The 27,642-nt window shown below is 42.6% G+C and overlaps 1 protein-coding gene across 2 annotated transcripts in view; it reads right to left on the bottom strand.

Annotated features, from left to right (window-relative positions):
- The window catches only part of LOC140719729 (ephrin type-A receptor 7-like), a 671,000-nt gene that overhangs the window by 74,518 nt on the left and 568,840 nt on the right, over positions 1–27,642 (bottom strand). For both annotated transcript variants that reach the window (XM_073034552.1, XM_073034551.1), the window contains exon 9: positions 22,534–22,589. In XM_073034552.1, coding sequence (XP_072890653.1) covers positions 22,534–22,589 — 56 coding nt within the window. The remainder of the gene's footprint in view (positions 1–22,533; positions 22,590–27,642) is intronic.

The following is a 27,642-nucleotide window of genomic DNA, read 5'->3' on the forward strand; positions in this document are numbered from 1 at the left end:
CCACTCCATAACCAACATAGGATGTCCTCCATGCTTGGCAGAACCCAGAACATAATAAAACAGAACAACACAACAACGACAAAGTAGGCCTCATTGCTCTCTAACATTGGCCCGCCCATACACGTACACAGACCTCCAACCCCAGGGCAGGGCTGTCTTCAGCTTCCAGCCTCTACACCATCATAGTTAAATGCACAATTGAAGCTACACATTCCTGTTAAGGTGTGGGAAGAATCAGAGCAACAAGCCAGGTCACTCCTGGACAGCAGCTACTACAGCAGAATTTATTGTGTCAATGCTGAACTAAACGATCAGCACAAAAGCAACAAAGGGATCGTGTTCAAGTCTCATAGATATAGACATGTCAGCTCATTGTCTTCATACTAACTGTTCAGAGCCTATCTGTACTAATCCTATCAATAAGCACTTGGTCCTTAGCCGACTATGCCATTACAATTCAGTGCTGTGGTCACTACACTACAGGAAGGATAAGGATGCTATTGAGAGAGTGCAGAGGACATTTACAAGGATGCTGCCTAGATTGGAGGGTGTACCTTACGAGAATAAGTTGAGTGAACTTAACCTTTTCTCCTTGGAGCGACGGAGGATGTGAGGTGACCTGATAGAGGTGTATAAGATGATGAAAGGCATTGATTGTGTGGCTAGCCAGAGACCTTTTCCCGGGGCTGAAATGACTAACAAGAGGAGGCGTAGTTTTAATTTCAAAACGTACAAAAAAGCTGGATGAACTCAGCAGGTCGGGCAGCATCCACTGAAAGAAGCAGTCAATGAAACCCTTCATCAGGATTAAAGAAGGAGGGGGCAGGGGCCCTATAAAGAAGGTGGGGAGAGGGTGGAAAACCAATCAGGAAAGATCAAGGGGTGGGGGAGGGGAAGCAGGGAGGGGATAGGCAGCAGAGGTGAAGAAGGAATCTAAGGGGAAAGCACTATGGGTAGTAGAAGAAGGCTGAGTCATGAGAGGTGATAGGCAGCTAGAAGAGGAGACAGAGTACAGGTGGGATGGGGAAGGGAGAGGGAGGGAATTACCGGAAGTTGGAGAATTCGATGTTCATACCAAGGGGCTGGAGTCTACCCAGATGGTATATGAGATGTTGTTCCTCCAACCGAACTTTGGCCTCATCATGGCAGTAGAGGAGGCCATGTATGGACATATCTAGATGGGAATGAAAGGCAGAGTTGAAGTGGGTGGCAACTGGGAGATCCTGTCTGTTGTGGCGGACGAAGCATAGGTGCTCGACGAAGCGGTCCCCCAATCTGTGTCGAGTCCCGCTGATGTAGAGGAGGCCGCACCCGGATCACCGGATGCAATAGATGACCCCGACAGACTCACAAGTGAAGTGTTGCCTCACCTGGAAGGACTGTTTGGGGCCCTGAATGGTGGTAAGAGATGAGGTGTAGGGACAAGTGTAGCACTTATGCTTGCATGGATAAGTGCCAGGTGGGAGATCTGTGGAGAGGGACGTGTGGACCAGGTAGTTACAGAGGGAACAATCCCTGTAAAAAGCAGAGAGGGGTAGAGAGGGGAAGATGTCCTTAGTGGTGGGGTCCTGTTGAAGGTGGTGGAAGTTGCGGAGGATAATATGCTGGATCCGGAGGCTGGTGGGGTGGTAGGTGAGGACAAGGGGGACACGGTCCCTGTTGTGGTGATGGAAGGATGGGGTGAGGGCTGAAATGCGGGAAATGGAGGAGATGCGGGTGAGGGCATCATTGATGACGGCAGAAGGGAAACCACGATTCTTAAAGAAAGAGGACATTTGGGATGTCCTGGAACGGAAAGCCTCATCCTTGGAGCAGATGCGGCGGAGACGGAGGAACTGGGAATAGGGAATAGAATTTTTGCATTTGGCAGGGTGGGAAGAGCTATAGTCAAGGTATTATAATGAAAGTAGTTTTAATTTGCAAGGGAGTAGGTACAGAGGGGATGCCAGGGAAAGGTTTTTCACACAGAGAGTTGTGGGTACATGGAATGCACTGCCAGTGACGGTGGTGGAGGTGAATATGATAGGGTCTTTCAAGAGACTCTTGGATAGGTACATCAAGCTTAGAAAAATAGAGGGCTATGCAGTAAGGAAATCCTCGGCCATTTCTGGAGTAGATTTCATGGTCGGCACAACATTGTGGGCCAAAGTGCCTGTGATGCACTGTAGATTTCTATGTTCTATGATTATCCAGATACTTCCTAAATGTTTCAGAGTATCTGCCTCTGCCACCTTCCAGCAACTGTCCACTAGGTGAAAGAAATTCTTCCTCAGATCCCCTCTAAACAGATCCCTTCTTTTTGCTTTAAACTGAAAGCCTTTAGTTTTAGACCCCTCCACCATGGGGAGTGGCTTCTTACACGTACATTATGTTACCAGGTTTGGATATGGCCCAAGTGCAGAGTGAGAAACACTGAAGCAGGTTGATAGTTCACAAGCTTCAATGCAAACAGTGTTAAAGGAAAAATAAAAACGTAAATGCCAGGTCAAATAGGGCCATTAACTAAAACTCTCAAATGGAAAATGAAGCCTACACTACGGCTGAAAAGAAAATCTAAACATTAAACAAATACCACTAGTCGTCAGAGTCAGTTGACTTGACAGTCCAATTTCTCAGGCAAGACCGAATGCAAGCAGGCAGCAAAGCATTGCTGTGCTCTGTCCAAGTCTCAACAAGCACTACGAGGACAAGTATGGAGTTAAATACCATTACGATTAAATGATAATTAGCTGATGAATGCATATTCACAAGCACAATTGCCATATCTATTGCGCTGCTGAATCCGTGGTTGTGACACATTATCTATGTTTCATAATTTGGTACACAGCTATTGGGACTTTGGCCAGCTTCCACTGCTCCGCCCAGCCTACTCAATCTCTTCTCACAATTCGTGGTGTTGTTCTTTCTAGGATTCATGTACAACACTCCTTCCCATGTACTCCACCTTGTCCTCTACCACTAAATCTTACAACTAGGCTGCAGCACCAAGATATAAACTTGAAAGAAGGTGTCAGTAATCACATTACCACTTGTTATTAGAGATGGGATCATTGGTAAAGATTGGTAAGTAGGCAACGGTCAATTATGGATAACTCTGAACATCCTCTACATAGCACCATCCAGAGACAGAGAAGCAGTTTCAGCGACAGGTTACTATCGATGCAATGCTCCTCAGACAGGATGAAGAGGTCAATACTCCCCAATGCCATTAGGCTTTACAATTCTACCGCCAGGACTTAAGAACTTTTTAAAAGCTATTATTAATGCTTTTTGAGATAGTGATTTAGATGCATATCATATTTTTTACTGAGTTAAGTATTGTATGTAATTAGTTTTGCTACAACAAGTGTATGGGACATTGGAAAAAAGTTGAATTTCCCCATGGGGATGAATAAAGTATCTATCTATCTATCTATCATTACCACTTGTTATTAGAGATGGGATCATTAGTAAAGAATGTTGCTGTGCATACCATACTCAGGAAAACTGCTCCAACATTCTCCATTGAGGCTTTCCTAAAGATATGTTCCTCTTTTCTGCAGATAGTTGTAATTCACCTTATTGGATCATGGCAATGAGTGGAAGAGTCAGAGAATGAAGGTTTAAATTACTACTGTCGCAATGAGGCCACAAAAGGTTGGAGGAGCAACCACTTATATTCCGTCTGGGTAGCCTCCAACCTGATGGCATGAACATCGATTTCTCGAACTTCTGATAATGTTCCTCCCCCCCCACTTCACCATACCCCATTCCCTTTTCCCTCTCTCACCTTATCTGCCTATCACCTCCTTCTGGTGTTCCTCTCTCTTTTCATTTTTCTATGGCCTTCTGTCTCTCCTATCAGATACCCCTTCCCCAGCCTTATATCTCTTTCACTAATCAACTTCACAGTTCTTTACTTCACCCCTCCCCTTCCCAGTTTCACCTATCACCTTGTTTTTCTTCCTCCCCTCACCCCACTTTCTTACTCTGACTTCTCATCTTATTTTTTCCAAAGATAACGTTTTTTAGCCCAAAACGTCAACTGTTCTCTTTTCTATGGATGCTGTCTGGCCTGCGGAGTTCCTCCAGCATTTTGTACGTGTTGCTTGGATTTCCTGCAGCAGCAGATTTTCTCTTGTAAAAATCTTATTCCTTTACATAACTTCCTGTCAGACAAGCTATAATTTGATGGCCTTTGGACTATTCTGTGCAAATATATCTGTAACCCTGAAGTCTTAATGAATTTATAACTTTTGTAAAATGTAATGTGACAAAATGGAATCTCTGTGATCCCAGAGTGCTTTGCTGGTTTGGATGGAGGCTTACAAGAAGTGTGTTAGTGTTATATAGCAGGGGGTGTGTTTATGGTAGGGAGCAGCAAAAAAGAAGAAAAGAATACAGCTGGCTTGAGGGGAAGAAGCTTCAAAAGATAAGTGAACTGATTAAAGACAAATGCACAGATGCAGATAAAGAAGGAACCCAATTATGGGATGGAATGACTTCAAATACATGAAGTTCATGAACTATTGGACATTGTAAACATATAAAAATGGTTTGTTTTCTGTTGTAAGATCGAAGCTACCTACCAACTACTTAACATATGGAGGGAGACTTTCCCTTGCAAGTGATAAACATACTTATAATTTGATCCACTATGAATTACTTGTAGTTTGTTACTGTGTATTAGAAGACCTAGCTGAATTGTACACAACAATTCCGTAGGATGTACAAAAATGAAAGACAGCTTTGATGTAGTCAAAATAAGATTTGAAATCTTGTATTGGGTTTAGACATGAAACTGCCTATCCACAACATTCTCCTGTTCCCTCAGCTCTAAATTGGTGAAATGAAAATAATGCAAGATTGCAAATGTTGATTTTCGTTATTAGGTACTATACATCAGAGTGATACAAACTCATGAACATCACATCTGGAGAATTGTATATCAAGTCCTGCCTAGCTCCAAATGGGTAAACATTTTAAAATTAAATTGCAGCAAATGTGACAGCATTTCCATACTCTAATTGCAGTCATTTACTGCATTTGTCTTTCTTTTTCTGAATGGCCATCAACATTTTTCAGAGCACTCGCGTTTAAAGCTGCTGCAACATCCAAATTCTCCAGTCCTGCTCCCTGCACATTCCACATCTTTCCTACACCCTACCATTGGCACTTGTGATGTCAGCCTCCTAGAAGCTAAGGGTTGGATTTATCGCCCTCGGCCTCTTCTGTCTCCTCCTCTCCATTTTAGGTTCTCACATAAACCTACTAAATTAAAGTGTTCATTTTTCATATGTCCTTCCTTAGCACGGCATGTTATTTTATTTTGTATGGAGAGACTTTAAAAGTGGGACATTGAAATGGTAGACGAGGGGTGATTGATAAGCTTGTGGCCTAAGGTTGAAGGTGTCAATTTTTAGAGAACCCAGCACATCTATTTTTCAACATAATCCCCTCCTACATTTACACACTTAGTCCAGCGGTCGTGGAGCATATGGATCTTGGAGCTCCAGAAAGTATCCACAGCAGGGGTGATTGATAAGTTTGTGGCCTGAGGTAGAAGGAGATGAGTTATACAGCTCCCGTTACATGCACATGCAGGTCGACTCTTTGAGTGATTATGCAGGAAGTTTGAAGTTAATAACTCATCTCCCATGCTGAAAAATAAATGCGCTAGGTTTTTGAAAATTGACTCCTACCTTAGGCCAAGAACTTATCAATCACACCTCATAAAGTACAATATGAAACATAAATTAACATTTTTAAAATAGCACAAGTGGCGAGGTAGGAAATCTGATGGTGGAGGGGAAGAAGCTGTTCATAAAATGCTGTACATGTGTCTTTGGGCTCCCGTACCTTTTCCCCAAAGGTAGTAATTTTCACATACAGTCTCAGTCCGATGCAGGGTCTTGATCCTTCATTCCACGGATTCTGCTTGATCTGCCGAGATCTTCCAACAATCTTTACTTCTTGCTCCAGATTCCAGCAGCTGCAGTCTTTTCTGTCTTCTTTTCATATGCAAAATGGCATTGCAGAAGAATACTCCTCCATCAAGATGCTTTGCATTGGTTATTGATTTTTTTAATAAAACCTCTTTCTAAAGGACCACATATGTTGAGTGGCTTCTAAAACTGCTGAGCCTTGACAATTATTTCTTATCTGTGGTTTGCACAATACAGGAAAGTACTGAAAAGTTTGAGACAGTATTTAAAATTGAAGGGATTAACCTGACAGTAAAAATCCCTTGTGGAGCTAAAACTATTTAAAACAAACCAAAGTGCTGATTCAGCACCCTTTGCTCATCAAAGCAAGTTTCAGGCAACCAGATCTCCCCCACACATTTGTTCAATTAGCTTTTACACTAGAATTGGTTGCACAATAGGATTGAATTGAGTACAAAGTAACAGACTACAATGTTGCCTCGCGATATAAAGGATTGATACAATAACCATTCCTAGAAGTCTCCATTGGATGGGTTTATAATCTCACTTCTGATGAAAAGAGGATGGACAAGGAAATGGCCAATGAAGCTGTGTAAATGTCACAAGAGGCAGCTTAACCCAGGTGTTGTTCTGCTACTCAATTTAGTGGACTCGTAAGGTTGTGGTAGGTCATATAAAGTATTTTTAGACTGTCATTCTTCAGTAAATAAATGATTCAGGAAGATTTTTAAAGAGAGTAAAATGCTTCTTAAGTGAATTTTGGAAAATGTTTTTCTTGTTCATTAAAGCGACATTGAGAGGTGTTTTCTGTAAATTCTACGTTCTATGTTAAATGTTAGACCATAAGACATAGGAGCAGAATTAGGCCATCTGGCCCACGGCATCTGTTCTGCCATTCAATCCTGGCTGATCCTGTTTTCCTATCTCCTCCTCAAACCCAGTTCCCAGCCTTCTCCCCGTAACCTTTGATGCCATGTCCAATCAAGCACCTATCAATCTCTGCCTTAAATACACCCAACAACCTGGCCTCCACAGCTGCATGTAGCAACAGATTCTATAAATTCACCACCCTTTGTCTACAGAAATTTCTCCGCATCTGTTTTGAAATGGCACCCCTGTATCCTGAGGCTATGCCCTCTTGTCATAGACTCTCCCAGCATGAGAAACATCCTTTCCACATCTACTCTACCTAGGCCTTTCAACATTCAAAAGGTTTCAATGAGATCCCCCCTTACCCTTCTGACTTCCAGTGTCAGAGCGGGCAGTGGAGCGGGAGTAAGGAGTACTCGAGGTCGACAGATGACTGGAGATCGGAGGATCGGAGGATCAGCCGTTGTAGGTAGGCCGAGACCGTCGGGCCTACCTGGAAAGTACCTGAGGAGGAAGGTAAAACTGCGCAAGCGCGGGTGACATCAGTGGCGAGCGCTGGGTTTAAAAAGAGGCCCACTTTCAGGAGCGGGCAGTGTCAGTGCGGGCAGCGGAGTGCGTGGGAGCAGAGTGCTGGGCTTTGGCTCAGCGGGCTTTGGCGCAAGGGGACTTCGGTGAGAGGAAATCAGTGAGCCTGAGTACGTGCTTGCTGAGGTAAAAAAAGGTGTCAGTAGGTACTTTTTTCATTTATTCTGACTAATCTGGGATCAGGTAATGGGGGAGACAGTTAGAGCAGTGGTGTGCTCCGTATGCAGTATGTGGGAGGTCAGGGTCAACACAGTTGTCCCTGATGACCACACCTGCAAAAGGTGCATCCAGCTGCAGCTCCTATCAGACCGAGTTAGGGAATTGGAGCAGGAGCTGGATGAACTACGGATCATTCGGGAGGCAGAGATAGATAAGAGTTATCAGGAGGCAGTCACACCGAAAAGACAGGAGGTAGACAAATGGGTGACAGTCAAGAGAGGCAGGGGGAGCAGACAGAGAGAGAAGAGCACCCCTGTGGCCGTTCCCATCAACAATAAGTATACCGTTTTGGATACTGTTGGTAGGAATGACCTACCAAGAACAAGTTGCAGTGGTCCTGTCTCTGGCACTGAGGTTGGATCCTTGACTAGGAAGGGGAGGAGGGAAGAGAAGAGAGCGGTAGTGATAGGGGATTCTATAGTCAGGGGGGCGGATAGGAGATTTTGTGGGGAAGATCGGGAGTCTCGGATGGTATGTTGCCTCCCTGGTGCCGGGGTCTGGGACATCTCAGATCGGGTGCAGGTTATTCTCGAGAGGGAGGGCAAGAACCCAGATGTTGTGGTCCATGTAGGGACCAACGACGTGGGTAGGATGAGTGACAGGGTCCTGCGTAGTGAGTTCAGGGAGTTAGGTGCGAAGCTGAAGGGCAGGACCACCAGGGTAACAATCACAGGATTGCTACCTGTGCCACGTGCGAGTGAGGCAAGGAACAGAAGGATTATACAGATTAATACATGGCTGAGAGGATGGTGCAGGAGGGAGGGCTTCAGGTTTTTAGATAATTGGGCTTTGTTCCAGGGAAGGTGGCATCTGTTCCAAAGGGACAGTTTACACCTGAACTGGAGCGGTACTAACATTCTTGCAGGAAAGTTCGCTAGTGCTTCTTGGGGGGGGGTTTAAACTAAATTTGCAGGGGGCAGGGATCCAGAATGCGAGAGAGGATAGTGAAATGAAGAATAAAGGACAGGTGGGGACTACACAGTTCTGGAATATTAAGTGTGTAGTAGAGAAAGGTGAGGCGGAACAAGTGATAAGGAGGACACATGTACAGAGGGATGGTCTGACAGAACATGGAGTTAAATGTGCAGAAAGAATAAGTAAATTTAGGAAGGACAACAAAATTCAAGGGGCGTATAGCCCAATGGGAGTTTGGGGAGCTGGGTTAAGCACAATAGGCAACGATTTAAACAGAGAGAGGAGAAATGGGCTAAAAATTCTGTATCTGAATGCACAAAGTGTCAGAAATAAGGCAGATGAGCTTGAAGCCCAGGTGCGAATGGATAACTATGATGTTGTTGGGATAACGGAGACATGGCTGCAGGGGGATCAGACCTGGGAAATGAATGTACAAGGGTATACATGCTATCGTAGGGACAGAAATGTGGGCAGAGGGGGTGGGGTGGCCCTGTTGGTGAGGAATGAGATTCAGTCCTTTGCAAGGGGGGACATAGGATCAGGAGAAGTAGAGTCTGTGTGGATAGAACTGAGGAACAGTAAGGGCAAAAAGACCCTAATGGGTGTTGTCTACAGGCCACCAAACAGTAGCATGGATATTGGATGCAAGTTGAATAGGGAGTTAACATTAGCATGCAGCAAAGGTAATGTCGCAGTAGTTATGGGGGATTTCAACATGCAGGTGAATTGGGAGAATCAGGTTGGTGCTGGACCCCAGGATAGGGAGTTTGTAGAGTGCCTGCGGGATGCATTCCTGGAACAGCTTGTACGAGAGCTGACCAGGGACAAGGCTATTCTGGATTTAGTCTTGTGTAATGAACAGGATTTGATAAGCGATCTTGAAGTAAAGGAGCCATTAGGAGGTAGTGACCATAATATGATAAGTTTTTATCCAATAATTTGAGAAGGATAAGGGCAGCTCGGAGGTGTCAGTGTTGCAGTTGAACAGGGGAGACGATGGAGCCATGAGGGAGGAGCTGGCCAAAGTTAACTGGACGGATATCCTAGCAGAAAAGACAGTGGAACAGCAATGGCAGGTATTCTTGGGAATAATGCACAAGGTGCAAAATCAGTTCATCCCCCAGAGAAGGAAGGATTCAAAGGGGGGAAAGGGGCCACAGTGGTTGACAAAGGAAGTCAGAGATTGCATAGCATTAAAAAAAAAGGAAGTATGACAGAGCTAAGGTGAGTGGGAGAACAGATGATTGGGAAATTTTTAAGGAACAACAGAACTTCACTAAAAAGGCAAAATAGGGAGAAAAAATGAGGTACGAACGCAAGCTAGCCAGGAATATAAAGGAGGATAGCAAAAGCTTTTTTAGGTATGTGAAGAGAAAGAAGATAGTTAAGAACAATGTTGGGCCCTTGAAGAATGAATTGGGTGAAATTGTTATGGGAAACAGAGAAATGGCAGAAGAATTTAATAAGTACTTTTATGGATGGGCCAAGGACATAGGGTAACAGAGGAAATGAAACAGATTGACATTAGGAAGGAAACGGTGTTGAGTAGACTGATGGGACTGAAGGCTGAGAAATCCCCAGGTCCAGATGGTCTGCATCCTAGGGTACTAGAGGAGGTGGCCCTGGAAATTGCGGATGCATTGGTAATCATTTTGCAATGTTCCTTAGATTCAGGATCAGTTCCTGAGGATTGGAGAATGGCTAATGTTATCCCACTTTTTAAGAAAGGAGGGAGGGAGAAAACAGAGAACTATCATCCTGTCAGCCTAACATCAGTAGTAGGGAAGATGCTGGAGTCCATTATTAAAGATGAAATAGTGGCATATCTAGATAGCAGTGATAGGATTAGGCCGAGCCAGCATGGATTTACCAAGGGCAGATCATGCTTGACTAATCTGTTGGAGTTTTTCGAGGATGTAACCAGGAAGTTAGACAAGGGAGATCCAGTGGATGTAGTGTACCTCGATTTTCAGAAGGCATTTGATAAGGTCCCACATAGGAGATTGGTGGGTAAAATCAGAGCTCATGGCATTGGGGGGAAGATATTGACATGGATAGAAAACTGGTTGGCAGATAGAAAGCAAAGGGTAACGGTGAATGGGTGTTTCTCGGAATGGCAGGTGGTGACTAGTGGGGTGCCACAGGGCTCAGTATTGGGACCACAGCTGTTTACGATTTACATAAACGATTTAGATGAAGGCATTGAGAATAACATCAGCAAATTTGCTGATGATACTAAGCTGGGTGGCAGTGTGACATGTGATGAGGATGTTAGGAGAATGCAGGGTGACTTGGATAGGCTGAGTGAGTGGGCAGATACTTGGCAGATGACGTTTAATGTGAATAAGTATGAGGTTATCCACTTTGGTAGTAAGAACAGGAAGGCAGATTATTATCTGAACGGTGTAGAGTTAGGTAAGGGAGAAATACAAAGCGATCTAGGAGTACTTGTTCATCAGTCACTGAAGGTGAATGAGCAAGTGCAGCAGGCAGCGAAGAAGGCTAATGGAATGTTGGCCTTTATTACAAAGGGAATTGAGTACAAGAGCAAGGAAATTCTTTTGCATTTGTACAGGGCCCTGGTGAGACCACACCTGGAGTATTGTGTACAGTTTTGGTCTCCAGGGTTAAGGAAGGACATCCTGGCTATAGAGGAAGTGTAGCGTTAATTCACGAGGTTAATTCCCGGGATGTCCGGACTGTCTTACGCAGAGAGGTTAGAGAGACTGGGCTTGTACACGCTGGAATTAAGGAGATTGAGAGAGGATCTGATTGCAACATTTAAGATTATTAAGGGATTGGACAAGATAGAGGCAGGAAATATGTTCCAGATGCTGGGAGAGTCCAGTACCTGAGAGCATGGTTTGAGAATAAGGGGTAGGTCATTTAGGACAGAGTTAAGGAAAAACTTCTTCTCCCAGAGAGTTGTGGGGGTCTGGAATGCACTGCCTCAGAAGGCAGTGGAGGCCAATTCTCTGGATGCTTTCAAGAAGGAGCTAGATAGGTATGTTATGGATAGGAGAATCAAGGGATATGGGGACAAGGCAGGAACCGGGTATTGATAGTAGATGATCAGCCATGATCTCAGAATGGCAGTGCAGGCTCGAAGGGCCAAATGGTCTACTTCTGCACCTATTGTCTATTGTCTATTGAGTACGGACCTAGAGCCATCAAACGTTCCTTGCATGTTAAGACATGTTGTGAAGTTAGGTTATATAGCAAAATATTAACTTCAATTACCTATCTTTAGACCCACATGTGGATTGCAAGTTAAATGTAAAATGCAGCCCTGGAGCTGGGGACATCCAATAATTGAAAAGCAGACAATGCTGATTAACATTCAGTTTGGGTGTCTGGAGTATAGGTGCGAAGGAGGAGGTGTGAGGATTACATGTAATTCAAAGGAAGCTTTGTAGGTACAGTGTAACAGTAGAATTGTCCTGCTGCTACCTCTGATCTTTAGCATGTAATATTGGGTCAAACGAGCCTCTTCCCCTGGAGGTGTCTCACTTTGTTGAATAAAACACTTCTGTATTCACTAGCTTCAGTAACGCTCTAATGACTTTGCTCAAATTACAACACACTAGTCTTACATGAACTCAGTTTTTATTTTCCTCATATTACCATTAAGTTCCCCCCCCCCCTTCCAAGATCTGCTGCTCACCTACACAGTAGGGCAATTTACAGTGGTAATTACCTAGCAACCCACACAGTCTTCAGGATGTGGGAAGAAACTGGAGCACTCTGGGGAAACCCATGTGGTCACAAGGAGAGACAAGCTAACTCCACAGCAAAGAGGTGAGGATTTAACCCAATCCCTGGAGCCATGAGGTAGCAATTCTACTAGCTGCACTACAATATCACCCAAAATGCAAGACATTGCAGCAGAAGCAGAACATAAAAAAAACTTTGGAATTTCCTATACCGGTTAAGAAAATGATGGATGATATTTAACTTTATATTGTCTTTCTCCCCCTTACCTTCATATCCTTTAAAATGCAATGTTGCCAACCTTGCACCGCATACTGGAATAGGATCAACAGTCCTCAACAATGAAGACATTTCTCCTTGCTTTAATCCGAACAGGATAACCCATTATCTTGAATTAATGCATAGTTTTTCAGAGAGAGAAGATTACAATTCCCCTTCCCATCACAGTCTCTGGAAAGTTTACACCTTACAAACAGTTCATCCATCATCCTTCTATTTCCAGACAATAGAAGGCCATTCTATTTATTTTCATCCTTTGTAAGGCTCTTCCTTTCCAGAAATCAATCTGTTGCAATCCTTTTTGAAGGCAGCACATATTACCTGGTAGGACAACCAAAACTCTGCAGAATATTACAAGCACAGCAACAGCTTCCTAATTATACTATACACCAGGACTTACCCTCTTTTCAGTGCTGTCATCAGGGAGGAGGAACAGGAGCCTGAAGACACACACCCTTGCTGAGCATCTCACTGTTTATTTCCCCTCCCAAGTTCTGCATTGTTAGCAAACTTACTCTGGCTCCTAATCCAAGTATTGATATGAATCGCAAACAGTTCAGAAGCAGGCACTTACTCCAGCAGCAATCCACTAATTGCAGTTCTCCATTCTAACAAGGATTATTTATCCCTACACGTTCAATGTTTAATGCATGTTGATACCTGACTCTAAGTACCACGAGCTGAGCTTGAGAGTTGTACATAAGTAGGAGGGAAGGAGGGAGAGTGGGTGGAATTGTTAGTAACTGATTCATGTACTAGTTTGGGGAACATTATCGGAGAAGGTGAATTACATGGGGAGTTACAGAGTCCTGTGTGTGATTGGCATGCAAGTTTCATCAGGAAAGTAAGCTGGGTGCACACCACAATCCGCCTGGTTGAGCTACTAAAGCTTCTAGTAATAATTGTTATCTTACTTATTTCACTTGAGAGAAAAAGCATCCAATTACAAAGTAATAAAAGCAAAACCAGGATTTTGTATCAGAATACCTAGGCAATGATTTTCCATGGGAACCTAAGAATATACAATAAACAGAAGCAGTTGGAGACCATCTAGCCATCCTATCCTGTTCCAATGTTCAATAAGATGACATCTGAGCTGGTCTTGGTCTCAGCTCTGTTATCTTACTATTCCACATAACCTCTAACTGATCCACTTTAGGCTTGAATCCATCCAGTGGTTCAATCTCCACAACTCACTGGACATGCACTAAACTATCATCGTTTCGCTTTAAATGGGTGATCCCTCATTACGGGTCCTGATTCTTAATTCCCATAAAAGAGGAAGCATCCTTCCAGCAACTGTCATGACAAGTTTTGCCAGAATTTATGTTTTCATAAGATACATATGATTTCATATGAATCTCTCATTGTTCTAAATCGCAATGAGCACAGATGTAAGCTGCAGAACTTTTCCTTGCAAGTTCTTCTTCCCAGAGTCTCTGATTTGCATCTAATGCAGGTATATTCCTCCTTAACTGTAACCAAAACTGTATATGGTCCTTAGGATTACATGTCCAGGTGAAGGGTCTTGACCCCAAAATGTCAACTGTCCATTTCCTTCCATCGGTGCCACCTGATCTGCTGAATTCCTCCAGAACCCCATTGTGTTGCTCTAGATTCCAGCATTTTCATTGGGTCTCCACAGCACGGCATGCATCCTCTCACAAAAAAAAACCTCATGTCTTGTTACCATGCACTTAATGATAGATTCCGTCATTGTCCCCACAAATGACATGAGGTAAACTGGCCTACTGCCCATCACCTCGCTCTGGTTCCCATATCTTTCCCTCTTTCCCCTGGTTCCCTGTTCTTTTCATCTTCTTCAGCTCTTTACCTGTCCCATCTATCATCTCCCAGCATTTTACATCATCCCCTACCTGCCCACCTTCCCCCTCACTTGGACTCACCTACCAGCTGCCAGCTTGCCCTCCCTCTCTCCCACCACCTTATTATTCTGGCTTCTGCACCCTTCCTTTCCAATCCGAATGAAGGATCTTGGACTGAAATGTTGATTGTTTATTCTCCTCCATCGATACTGCCTGACCGGCTGAGTTCCAACATTTCTACTATAAAAATCATCACATAGCTGTCCTGCTATTTACAGAAACATCTCTCAACAACTGGTCACTAATTAATTGTGAGACATTTAATGTAACATTGCAGATTAAACAGTGCTCCATCTTCACCATTCAATACTACAGATTGACAAGTCATGTCGATGCTCTTAAGAGACTGGTAGCATTTAAGGTTAATAACTTTCACTTTCTCAACAAGACAATGCACAAACTGCTCTGGCTCCTTTTTAAAAACTGCGTAGAAAGAATAAATAGTTTTGCAGGTGTTTACATTAATTTGGAACTCAGAAGGTGTTAACAAGAGAGAGGCAGAGTGATAGGGAGAAAAACACAAATTAAATAAAGAGACAAAGATAGACAAACAGATTAAAAAAGGTGCCGGCACAATGTGTAGGCAGAAACAATAGCACCAAAGTGATGTAATGAAGCAAAAGTGGAATGCATGGATGAACGTCAGAGAGAAGAATAAATTGCAGCTATGATCAATGCTAAGCCTGGATTTAACTATTTATTTCAGATCAAGTGTGTAAGATCTCTTGCTTGTCTCTAAGTATGTACTTTAGGATTACCCAGACTATTCACCTGCAAATGCTCTCTTAATACCTTCTTGCAAGGTCTACAAAGCCAAATCAATATTGCCGAGATGGTGATCAATACTCTGAAATCTTCTACCAGACACAATGACGTTGCCATTAGACATTGCAATACAACACTTTCCCTGACATTCCAGTTGGGGAGTTTACAATTTATAACAGTTACGGTATGTATTTTGTTTAAATTTTCATTGTTGGTCATGGCTTCATTTTTACTGGAATCAGCACACAAACGATAATCCAGCAGCGCGGAAGACCTGGATTTGAAAAGGCACACCACTTTTCCCAGTTAGTATGTGACATGAATAAATAGTCTCAATTATAAATCCACTCCATCATCCTTATCTCTTCCATCCAATCTAATCTGGAATATTAACTGTATCTCCCTCAACATTAAAACCAACTAAGTGAAGAGCTCTACAATTCTCGGTGCATGTTTTCTGTTGCTCTTAGCCTGAAATTTCTAACATTAATTCTGTATTCACTATCATTTAACTACACAAAACATTTTGATGCCAGTTACATCCTTCTGTGATTTTACATCCATTTGTGATTCTGCAAATTTACCTATTAGATTGTGTGTATTCATATCCATATTATTTATATAAATAATGAAATACAAGGACCCTAACACTGACCACTGAGGCGCACCACTGGTCACCGGCCTCCATTCTGAGAAACAACATTGAACCACCATCTGCAGTTTTGGACCTCTAAATTAATTTGGATCCATCCAACTAGTTCTCCCCGTATTTCTTGTGACCTAACTTACCAGACAAGACTAGTATGTGAGACCTTGTCAAAAGCTTGCTAACATCAAAATAGATAATATCCATCTTTCTGGTTAACTCTTCAAAAAACACAACAGGGTTTGCCCAATATGTCTTTAAATGCACCATATCGTGCTGACTCCGCCTAAACGGGAATCAGACTATCTCTCCATGTGCTGGTAGATCCAGTCCCTCAGAATTCCCTTCAGTATCTTCTCCACCACTGATGCTAGGCTGGCTGGCCTTTTGTTCCCTAGCTCATCAGAGATGTCTTCCTTCTTCAAAGAATAGAGTTTCCCTTCCTCCATCATTGATTCTGCCTTCACCTGCATCTCCTCCATATCCTAGATATCTACGGTCTTTCTATCTTCCTGCTGCCTTAACAGGAAGAGTTTCTCTTCTCCTCACCTACCACCCTATGACCCTCTGCATGCAGTGCATCATTCTCTTCAACTCCCCCCATTTCAAAGGGATCCTTCCACCAAACACACCTTTACCTCCCACTCCACCCACTCTTTGCTTTCAGCAGGGATCGATCCCTCCATGATTCCCTTGTCCATTCATCCCGCCCCAGTAATCTCCCCCCGGCACATATCCTTGCAAGTGACAGAAATGCAACACCTGCCTATTCATCTCCTCTCTCAACTCCATTCAGGGCCCCATACACTCCCTCCAGGTGAGGCAACACTCCACCTTCAAATCTGTAGGGGTTGTCCTCTGTATCTGATGGTCCTGATGGGACATCCTCTAGATTGCTGAAACCCCATGTAAATTGGGGTCAAGCATCGCCACTCCATTGCAAAAAGTGGATCAACCATTTTATTTCCTATCCCCATTCCCATTCTGATATGTCGGTCCATAGCTTCCTCTTCTGTCACGATGAGGCCACTCTGAGGTTAGATGAGCAACCTCTCATAAACTGTTTAGGTAGCCTCCAATGCGATGGCATGAACATTGATTTCTCCTTTCAGTATTTTTCTCCCTTCCCCTTCCTTCTTCTTCTATTCCCCACACTGAACTCCTACCTCTTCTCTTCACCTCTCAATCACCTCCCCTGGTGCTTCACCTTCTTCCCTCTGACCCGTGGTTGACTCTGCTCTCCTTCCAGATTCCTTCTTCTTCAGCCTTCTGCTTTTCCACCTATCTCTTCCCAACGTTTTACTTCACCCCACTTCCCCCCATCCATCTGACTTCACCTGTAACCTTTTAGCTTTTCCTCCACATTCTAATTCTGGCATTTTCTGCCCCTTCCTTTCCTGATGAAGGGGCAACTGTTTATTCATTTTATAGATGCCACAAACAGCATATTTCCCTGCAAGGATGGTTCAAGAGCAACCCATCCCTTTGCAGCCCTCACCTCTGACCCAAAGAAAATCCCGTTTGTCCCAAAACCTAAACCACTGTTCCCTGCACCAGCTTCTCCGTCATCCATCCTATCCTTGCTAGCATACAGCACTAGGAGAAATCTGGAGCTAATGAACCTCAAGGTCCTACTTCACAACTACTTACCTAACTCTCTATACTCATTCTGCAGGATCTCATCCCTTGTTCTATCTACTATACCATTTAGACCTAAATGCAGAATGACCACCCTGGTCACCTTCTCCCTGAAAATTTTCTTCAGCTGCTCACACTGCTGATCCCTGACTGTGCTGCAGGATTCAGCTCAAACTGTGTTGTCAAGATTATGGACGACAAAACCACACAACTGTGGCTGGCCTCAGCAACAACAACGAGGAGACGGAGTACAGAGAGGAAGTGAAGCGGCTGGTGGATCGGTGAGAGAAGAATAATCTTTGCCCGGATGTGAAGAAGACCAAGAAAATCATTGTAAACTTCAGGAAGGTGCAGATGAACCATTCCCCTCTGCATATACATGGCTCCTTCATAGTGAGTGCACCAAGTTCCTGGGAGGTCACATCACAGATGCCCTCACCTGGTTCCTTAATATCAGCTCCTTGATCAGGAAAGGAGCCTCCACTCCACAGAAGACTGAAGCAGTTGCATCTCCATCTTGTATGGAAGCAGCCAAGTATCAGACTGGAAGTCCCTACAAAGGACTGTGAGAACAGATGAGAGTACCATAGGGGTCTCCTTACTCTCCAATGGAGGTATTTATCAGGATCAAAGGTACACAAAGCTCTTAGTGTTATTAATGATTCCACCCATCCAGCTAGCATCCTCATTGACTTTCTACCATCAGGCAGGAGACAATGATGCACGAAAACAAACACTGACAGGATGGGAAACAGTTTTATTCCCCAGGCCATTAGGCTTCTGAACCCTGCTGCATCACATTTGGTGTCACTGGTTAATTTGTTCCGTGCCTTAAAATATTTAATATTAATGCACTTTAGTTTGTTATTTATGTGTGATTCATCTGTAGATTTTATCCTTACTTTCAGAAGTTATAGAGTGTTACTGTGCATTGCACCCTGGTTCGGAGAAACATAGTCTTGTTTCTCTATACATTATATGATTATATATGTTATATTCATCTATATAGTTAAATGACCATAAGCATGACTTGACTTGACTGGATATTCCTGACCCTGGCATCCAGCAGGCAATGCACCTGGCCACAGAATCTCATGCTTGCCCCCCTGACTGTCGAATCCTCTATCAGTATCACTACTTCTGACTGTTGTCTTTCCCCCTGAGCCTCAGAGATGGTTACAGTGCCAAAGACCTGACAACTGCTGTTAGCCCCTGAAAGATCATAACCCTCAAGGAATATAGTTATTAGTTTGGGGAATGGCCACATGGGAACCTTGAACTAACTACCTCATCCCCTTATTTTTCCTGTCTGAAGCCCGTACCTTGGGTGCGACCACCTCATTAAAAGTCTCATCTATAATGATCTCGGCTTCCTGGATCATTATTAATACATCCATATATCCTCTTAATCTTCACAGATCAAACAAAAAGTCTCTCTCCCCCCCCCCAGTCTCTTCCCCTATCAGACAGCTTCTCTGTTTCTATATTACATCTTCCCAATATCTTATTTTTTTCAGAAATTGGAGCTGACAATGCATTCAGTACTTCAGACCTTGTTAAGATATAATGTTCACAGTTCAAGTTCCTGCATTTTAGACCTCAACATGAGTTGCCACTTGAAACTAAAATGGCAGCTGGAGATCTAAGTGAGGTGATCCATCTCAGTAAAAAAATTTCCATCCACACAAGGATAATATGAAATTATCTTCTCAGCTTGATCAAAATGCCAGAAAATATTCTGATTGTAGACATTCTTTGGACAAGCAATTGGGGAAAATATCAATTAGTATAATGGGATAAGGCAGTTGAAAACTTGTCATGACTTGACATATTTTACACTTTTAATACAGCTAGAGGCCGATACCGCTGTCAGCAAAGAAAATACAATCTAAACACATCACTCCCCATCAGGTTAAGGGGCGGCACAGTAGCATAGCGGTTAGAGTAATTCTTTATAGCAGGCAGCCATAAGAACAGGGTCGATTCCTGCCATTATCTGTAAGGAACTTGTACGTTTTCCCTTTTGCCACACGGGCTTCCTCTGAAATGTTCCGGTTTTCTTGCACATTCCAAAGACAGACGGGTTAGGCTTAGTGAGTTGTGGATATGCTGTGTTCGTGACGGACGTGTGGTGACACTTACAGGCTGCTGAGCAAAAACCCTTGCTAATTTGATTTGATGCAAAAAAAGCGCATGTCACTTTACGTGTTGATGACAAATAAAGCTATTCTTTAAAACAAAATCAAATTGGAAGTACCATCTCGTCTTGCATTTCTTTCACTCTTAATACCACCAATTATATTCCTGACCTCTGTCATTCTAAGCATTATGTTCCTACTGGTTATGCCACTTACAACTGGCAGGTCATTTAAATTCCACTTCCCATCAGTCCTAACAGAAATAGTATTTCTTCAAATACCAACTACTGAATGATGTGTCCTTTTGAATAGTTTTATTCAGCGTTTTGCAACAGAACCAAAGAATGTTTCAGCAGAGGAGGAAGGTACCCAGATCATTTCAGTTTCAACTCTTTGGAAGAGTTATCCAATTAGTCCTATTGCACTGAAAATATCTCCTCTACAAATACACAAACATACCCTTTTGGAAATTTGTTTTTTTCTGAATCTTCTTTCACTGACGTTTTATAAAGCACATTCCAGAATACAATATCTAATCATAGATTAAAAAAAAACAACTATCTGTAGTTCTGTTTTGGATAATCTGTGAATATCTTAAATCGTTGACCTTTGATTACTGAATATGCAGCCAAAGGAAATATTGATCAAACTTTATCTTTGATTACTAGTATGAACTGCGTATGAGCTGATCAGTTGCTTATTTGATCCCTTGCATTACAGTGTGCTAAAGTAGGTGGAACAGAATGTGCCGAGGTGTGGGATTTTACATGACTCTGAATGAACTTACAAAAGATGAAATATATCTCTGAATCTCTCTGGTGCCAGACTCATTTTTGCTATGGTTGGTTTTAGTTTAGACATTTGAGATCTTGATCCTGAGGCCTGACTGCATCTCGGGGAGATCATCGGGGTCTCTCTTCCCGCCATTACAGACATTTACACTACACGCTGCATCCGCAAAGCAAACAGCGTTATGAAGGACCCCACGCACCCCTCATATAAACTCTTCTCCCTCCTGCCATCTGGGAAAAGGCACTGAAGCATTCGGGCTCTCACAACCAGACTACGTAACAGTTTCTTCCCCCAGGCTATCAGACTCCTCAATACCCAGAGCCTGGACTGACACCTTACTGCCCTATTGTCTTGTTTATTATTTATTGTAATACCTGCACTGTTTTGTGCACTTTATGCAGTCCTGTATAGGTCTGTAGTCCAGTGTAGTTTTTTTCTGTGTTGCTTTTTACATAGTTCAGTCTAGTTTTAGTACTGTATCATGTAACACCATGGTCCTGAAAAATGTCTCATTTTTACTATGTACTGTACCCCAGCAGTTATGGTCGAAATGACAATAAAAAGTGACTTGACTTGATCCTGTGAGATGCATGCAAGGCAGGAGTCAATGACCATCGGAAGCTCTCCAATACTTCAACTTCAGACTAATCAGAATCAGATTTAATGTCACCAGCATATACTGTGAAATGTGTTAACTTTGCAGCAACGGGCAATACATGAGAAATATAGGGGGGAAAAACTGTGAATTAGATTAAGTATATAGATATGAATATTAAATTGTTTATATAAATAAGTAGCGCAAAAAGAGAAATTTTAAAGAGGTAGTGAGGTAGTGTTCACTGATTCAATCTGAAGGCAGTGGGGAAAAAGCTGTTCTTGGATCATTGTGAGCGCCTTCAGGCTTTTGATGGTAACACTGAGAAGAAGGCATGTCCTGGGTGGTGGGGGTCCTTAATGGTGAGCAAAATTAGATCACCTCATGTACCTTCTTGTGCTCAGAGTAGGGTTAAAATAGTTCTTATTTCTTTCTTCTTTGTGCTTAGCTTCAGGATAGGCTAGAATGATGACCGTCTCTCTATCCACCACTGGAATACATTTCTGACTCAGCTTTACTCCCTTATGATTGACACCCTTTATTCTTGGTTCCAGGACTCAGTGGTGAAGAGTGGGGAAGGAGCAGAGATGAATGGAAGAGCAACTTCAATTTTATAATTTTATATTTATTAAGTAAGATTGAAGAGTTGGGGTCTTTTTATCTATAATATAAAAGTTTAATGGATGATCAGATCTTTATTGATTACGAAGAGGGAGTTTCTTACTTTTTTCAGATTATCCGAAACAAAGGGACATAATTTTAAAATTAGTAATTATAATTCCAAAAAGAGACTGCAGGAGAAAGCTGCACACAAGTTGTTAAGAATGTGAAAACCCATAACCAAAGGGTTTACAAAACAAGTATCCAGATCCTCCAAAGTGAACCCAGAAGAAAATAATCCAAGAAGGAATGAAAGAATAAGCTGACGAGTTAGACATTAAAGGCACTTCTGACAGGTGAAGAACACCACAAACTATTCATGTCAATATATGCTGCAACATTCATGTAATTTCAAGATCGATGTGTTTGATATCTGGCCCTGTGCAAAGGTTGCATGCATGAAACAGAGAGAGAAGGAATTGGGGACAGACTCCATTTTAACAAGCATCCATTCCCCATAATTACAGTTAAATATCTGTAATACAGCAACATCCAGTGAAAACATATTCCCAAGAATTGTTTCACAATTATCAAGAATTAAGAATAGGAAGTTGCAGATTGTAAAAGAAAGCAGATAAAAACTCCCAAATGTTTGAAGAACATGAAGACTGAGCACGTGAACAGGTCTACCACTGGCTCAGATAATCTCCAACATCTATTGCATTTAGTTGTATGAATACCCTCCCTGTTGTCAATGTACAGAGACTATGGCACCTGGAGCTATGAAGTTGTTAATGCAATGCAGTCTGGAGTTCTTTATTACAGGCCCACCCAGATAACACACTTCAGGGGAAGCAACAGTGTCCAAAGCACACAGAAACTTCTATTCTGGGAAACACATTATCAAAACAATATTAAGATGGTAAAACACAGTTTGTATGTCTCTGAATGTTTACATAATGTTACTTACAGTGGAAATAAAGCTCTTCATCTCCATCTTGACTGGCCTTGCTGTACCCACAATGCCTGAAAGAGATGAATTTCACAGTTCATGTTAAGTTCACAGTTCATGTTACTGATTATGGACGAGTTTTCAGACAATTTATTTTTAGACAATGAAACCACAAGATATAGGACCAGAAATAGGACACTTGGACCATCGAATATGCTCCACGATTTCATCATGGCTGATCCAATTTTCCTCTCAGCCCCAATCTCCTGCCTTCTCCCTGTATCCCTTCATGTCCTGACCAATCAAGAATCTATCAACCTGCTCCAAAGAATTCTACAGATTCACCACTCTCTGGCTAAAGAATTTGCTCTTCATCTCCATTCCAAAAGGATGGTCTCCCACCACAGGAAACATCCTCTCCACGTCCACTCTGTAAAGGCATTTCACCATTCAATAGGTTGCAATGAGGTCACCCCTCATTTTTCTGAATTCCAGTGAATACAGGTTCAGAGCCATCAAATGCTCTTCATATGACAAGCCATTCAATCATGGAATCGTTCTCATGAACCTGCTTTGAACCCGCTCCTGTTTCAGCACATCCTTTCTAAGATAAAGGGCCCGAAAGTGCTCAGAATACTCCAACTGAGGCCTCACCTGAACTTTATAAATATTCAACATTACATCCTTGCTTTTGTATTCTAGTCCTCTTGAAATGAATCACATCACATTTGCCTTCCTCACCACTGACTCAACCTGCAAATTAACCTTCAGGGAATCCTGCACGAGGACTTTCAAGTCCTTTTGCACCTCAGTTTTTTGTATTTTCTCCTTGCGTTTAGAAAATAGTCAACCCTTTCATTTCTTGTACCAAAGAGCATGACCATGCACTTCCCAACACTGTTTTCCATCTGCCACTTCTTTGCCCATTCTCTTAATCTGTCTAAGTCCTTTGGTAGCCTCTCTACTTCCTCAAAACTACCTGCCCCTCCACCTATCTTCATATCGTCTGCAAACTTTACTACAAAGCCATCAGTTCCATCACCAAAATTATTGACATATAACGTAAAAAGAATTGGTCCCAACACAGACCCCCTGTGGAACAGCACTAATCACAGGCAGCCAACCAGAAAAGGCTCCTTTTATTTCCACACTTTGCCGCCTACCAGTCTGCTGTTGCATTATTCATGCTAGAATCTTTCCTGTAATACCACAGACTTGTAGCTTGTTAAACAGCCTCATGTGTGGAACCTTGTCAAAGGCTTTCTGAAAATCCAAGTAGCACCATCAACCTATTCTTCTTTCTTTATTCTGCTTGTTATTTCTTCAAAAAATTCCAACAGATTTGTCAACCCTTGAGGTTTAGGGTTAGGGTGACTACAGCTTATTTTATCATGTGCCTCCAAGTACCCTGTGACCTCAACCTTAATAATTGACTCCAACATCCTCCCAAACACTGAGGTCAGACTAACTGGCCTATAGTTTCCTTTCTTCTGCCTCTATCCCTTCTTGAAGAGTGGAGTGACATTTGCATTCCAGAATCTAGAGATTCTTCAAAGATCACCACTAATGCTCCACTACCTCTTTAGCCACCTCTTCCAGAACCCTTGGGTGTACACCATCTGGTCCAGGTGAATTATCTATCTTCAGACCTTTCAGGTTCCCAAGAACCTTCTCTCTAGTAATGGTAACTTCACACATTTCATGACCCTTGATGCATGGAACTTATCTCTACTGCTAGTGTCTTCCACAATGAAGACTGATGCAAAATACTTATTCAGTCTGTCTGCTATTTTCTTGTCCCCATTACTAGCTCTCCAGCATCGTTTTTCAGTGGTCTAATATTCACTTTTGCCTCGCTTTTACACCTTATATTTATGAGGAATCTTTTGGTATCCTCTTTAATATTACTGGCTAGCTTACTTTTATATTCCATCTTTACATCCTTAATGATATTTTAGTTGCCTTTTGTTGGTTTTAAAAAGTTTCCAATCATCTAACTTCCCACTAATTTTTGGCTTTCATGTTAGCTTTGACTTCTCTTCTTAGCCACTGTTTTGTCATCTTTCCTTTAGGATACTTTTCATCTTTGGGATGTATATATCCTGTGCCTTTTCAATTGCTTCCAGAAATTCCAGCTGCTCTGCCATCATCCCTGCCAGTGTTCTTTTCTAATCAATTCTGGCCGACTCCTCTCTCATGCCTCTGTAATTCCCTTTACTCCACTGTAATACTGATACATCTGCCTTTAGCTTCTCCTTCTCAAATTTCAGGATGAATTCAATCATATAATGATCACTTGTTCCCTAAGAGTTCTCTTACCATAAGCTTTCTATTCAATTCTGGTTCTTTGCACAACACCCAGTCCAGAATAGCTGATCCTCTAGTGGGCTCAACCATGAGCTGCTCTAAAAAACCATCTTGTATGCACTCTAGAAATTCCCTCTTCTGGAATCCAACACCAACCTGATTTTCCCAATCTAACTGCATATTGAAATTTAATTGCATGGGAACAGGAATGAGCCTGCCAGTTCCTCAAAACAGTTCTGCCATTTCATTAAATGGTGGCAGATCCATTTGCCCACCTTGGTTCCATAACCTTTACTGTTTCACTGAACAAAAATTAATCAATCCAAGTTTTGATTCAGTACAGCCTTACATGTTTTAGGGAGAGAGTTGAAAACCCCAGCATGATTAAATGAGAAAGCATAACCTTCGGTTCATGATAGGCTGAGCCTAATGAGAAGGTTATGCCTCCTTTTTGTGTATTTTATGACCAGGAGACTTAATGTCTCTCAAACTAACCTAACAAACTAATTCCATCTGCTTCTTCTTTGTCCATTCTCTTAATCCGTCTAAGTCCTTTGGTAGCCTCTCTACTTCCTCAAAACTACATGCCCTTCCACCTATCTACATATTGTCTGCAAATGTTGCAACAAAGCCATCAATTCCTTCATCCAAGTCATTGGCATATAACATAAAAAGAATTGGTCACAACATAGACCCCTGTGGAACAGCACTAGCACTAACCTAACCTCTAATCTTCCTTAAATGGATGCATCCAAGACCAAGTTATCTTTGAAAGGTTTCAAAGGTACATTTAATGTCAAGGAAATGTATACAATATACATCCTGAAATTCTTTTTCTTCATAAATATCCACAAAAACAGATAAGGGCCCCACAGAATGAATGACAGTTAAACGTTAGAACCCCAAAGCCCCCCAGCTCCCCCCTCCCACGCACAATCAGCAGCAGAGCAACAACCCCCCGCCTCCACCGGCAAAAAAGCATTGGCATCCCTCCCCCCCCCACCGAGCTCTCAAGCCTGCAGCAAAGCATCGATAGCGACACAGACTTGCAGTACCCCAAAGACTTCTCGTTCACCTGGTAATTCAACATACTACAGGCTCTCTCTCTCTCTCTCTCTCTCTCTCGCTCGCTAATAAGAGAAAAAGAGGTGTCCCCATTTCACAGCGAGAGGGGAAACATAACAAACAACTGGCTGATTTATGATGTTAGAAGTCTGTTGCTTCGCTTCTTCCGAGCTCTGTGCCCAAAGAACTCGAGTCTCCGGGCACACAGCCAGCAGCCATTTTGCTACTTTCGATCTTCTGTCTTCCATGACGCACCAATTTCCTGCTGTGGCACCAACCTCAAGTTTGCCTGCCTCCAGAGCCACTAAGTCCAGGAACCCTGAAGGCACGCTAGTCTTCTAGGCCACCTCGTGTAACTGGCTTTCAATAATTTTGGCTTTGTACCAGTAGAGTTATCGAATCTGACTCTACAGCACAGAAACAAGACCTTCAGCCTATCATCCCCATGCTAATCATCGAACAAGGATTTATATTAATCCTACATTAATGCCATTTCATTGTCCCCATGATCCTGTCTACTCCCTCCCTAAATCTACTTCTCACCTGAACACTTGAATCAATTTACTGCAGCTCTGAATTAACCCGTCAAACAACACGTCTTTGGGATTGGGAGGTAACACAGCGCCCTTGGAGGAAGCTGACATGGTCACTGAGAAAGCACACAAGCTTCTTGGAGACAGGCTCAAACCCAGGGTGCAGCAGCTCTGTACACTGTGCCACATTTGGTTATGTTTGCAGTCTACTGACTATAAGCCTAATGCATCCTTCCTTGGGTGCAGAGCTTAGACCTTGGTTCAGGAATACAGATACAGTCAAAGCAGGACTCTAATTAGATAAATTAAACATACAGGTGATCCACTGAGCTGGCCCATCAATCATGCTGCTTATAGCTCACAAAGGCCTCCTCCGTTCCTCTCTGAGTTACTACTTTAGTTTCATCTCCAATGCCTTTCAAGCTCATTTGTTTATCTGTGATCCCCTCGGTACATGAATATTATGTCTAGAAATCACAAACTGGGAAACTGGTTAAGATTCTCTCACACTCACGGTAATGAAGAGTCATTTCATTAATATTGAATTTATTATTTAATGTTTAACAATAATTATTCTTATTAAATTTATTGAAATCTTTATTTACATTTTATACTTCTTTAACTTGCAGGTTGAGTCAGTGGTGAGGAAAGAATGTTAGCATTCATTTCAAGAAGTCTAGAATACAAGTGCAGGGATGCGATGCTGAGGCTTTATAAGGCACTGGTGAGGCCTCACCTTGAGAATTTTGTAGTTTTGGGCTCCTCACCTTAGAAGAAATGTGCTGACATTGGAGAGGGTCCAGCGGAGGTACCAGGAATAAAAGGGTTATTATCCGATGAATGTTTGATAGCTCTGGGTCTGTACTTGCTGGAATTTAGAAGGATGCTGGGAGGATCTCATTGAAACCTTTTGAATGCTGAAAGGCCTAGACAGAGTAGGTGTGGAAAGGATATTTCCCATGGTGGGACAGTCTAGGACAAGAGGGCACAGCGTCAGGATAGAGTAGCGCCCATTCAAAATGGAGATGCGGAGAAATTTCTTTAGCCTGAGGGTGGTGAATTTGTGGAATCTGTTGCCATGTGCAGCTGTGGAGGCCAGGTGATTGGGTGCAGTTAGGTTGATAGGTTCTTGACTGGACATGGCATTGAAGGTTATGGGGAGAAAGCTGGAAAATGGGGTTGAGGAGGAGAAATAAAGGATCAGCCATGATTAAATGGCAGA

This window comes from Hemitrygon akajei, chromosome 32, assembly GCF_048418815.1.
Source record: "Hemitrygon akajei chromosome 32, sHemAka1.3, whole genome shotgun sequence".
Lineage (NCBI taxonomy): Eukaryota > Metazoa > Chordata > Chondrichthyes > Myliobatiformes > Dasyatidae > Hemitrygon > Hemitrygon akajei.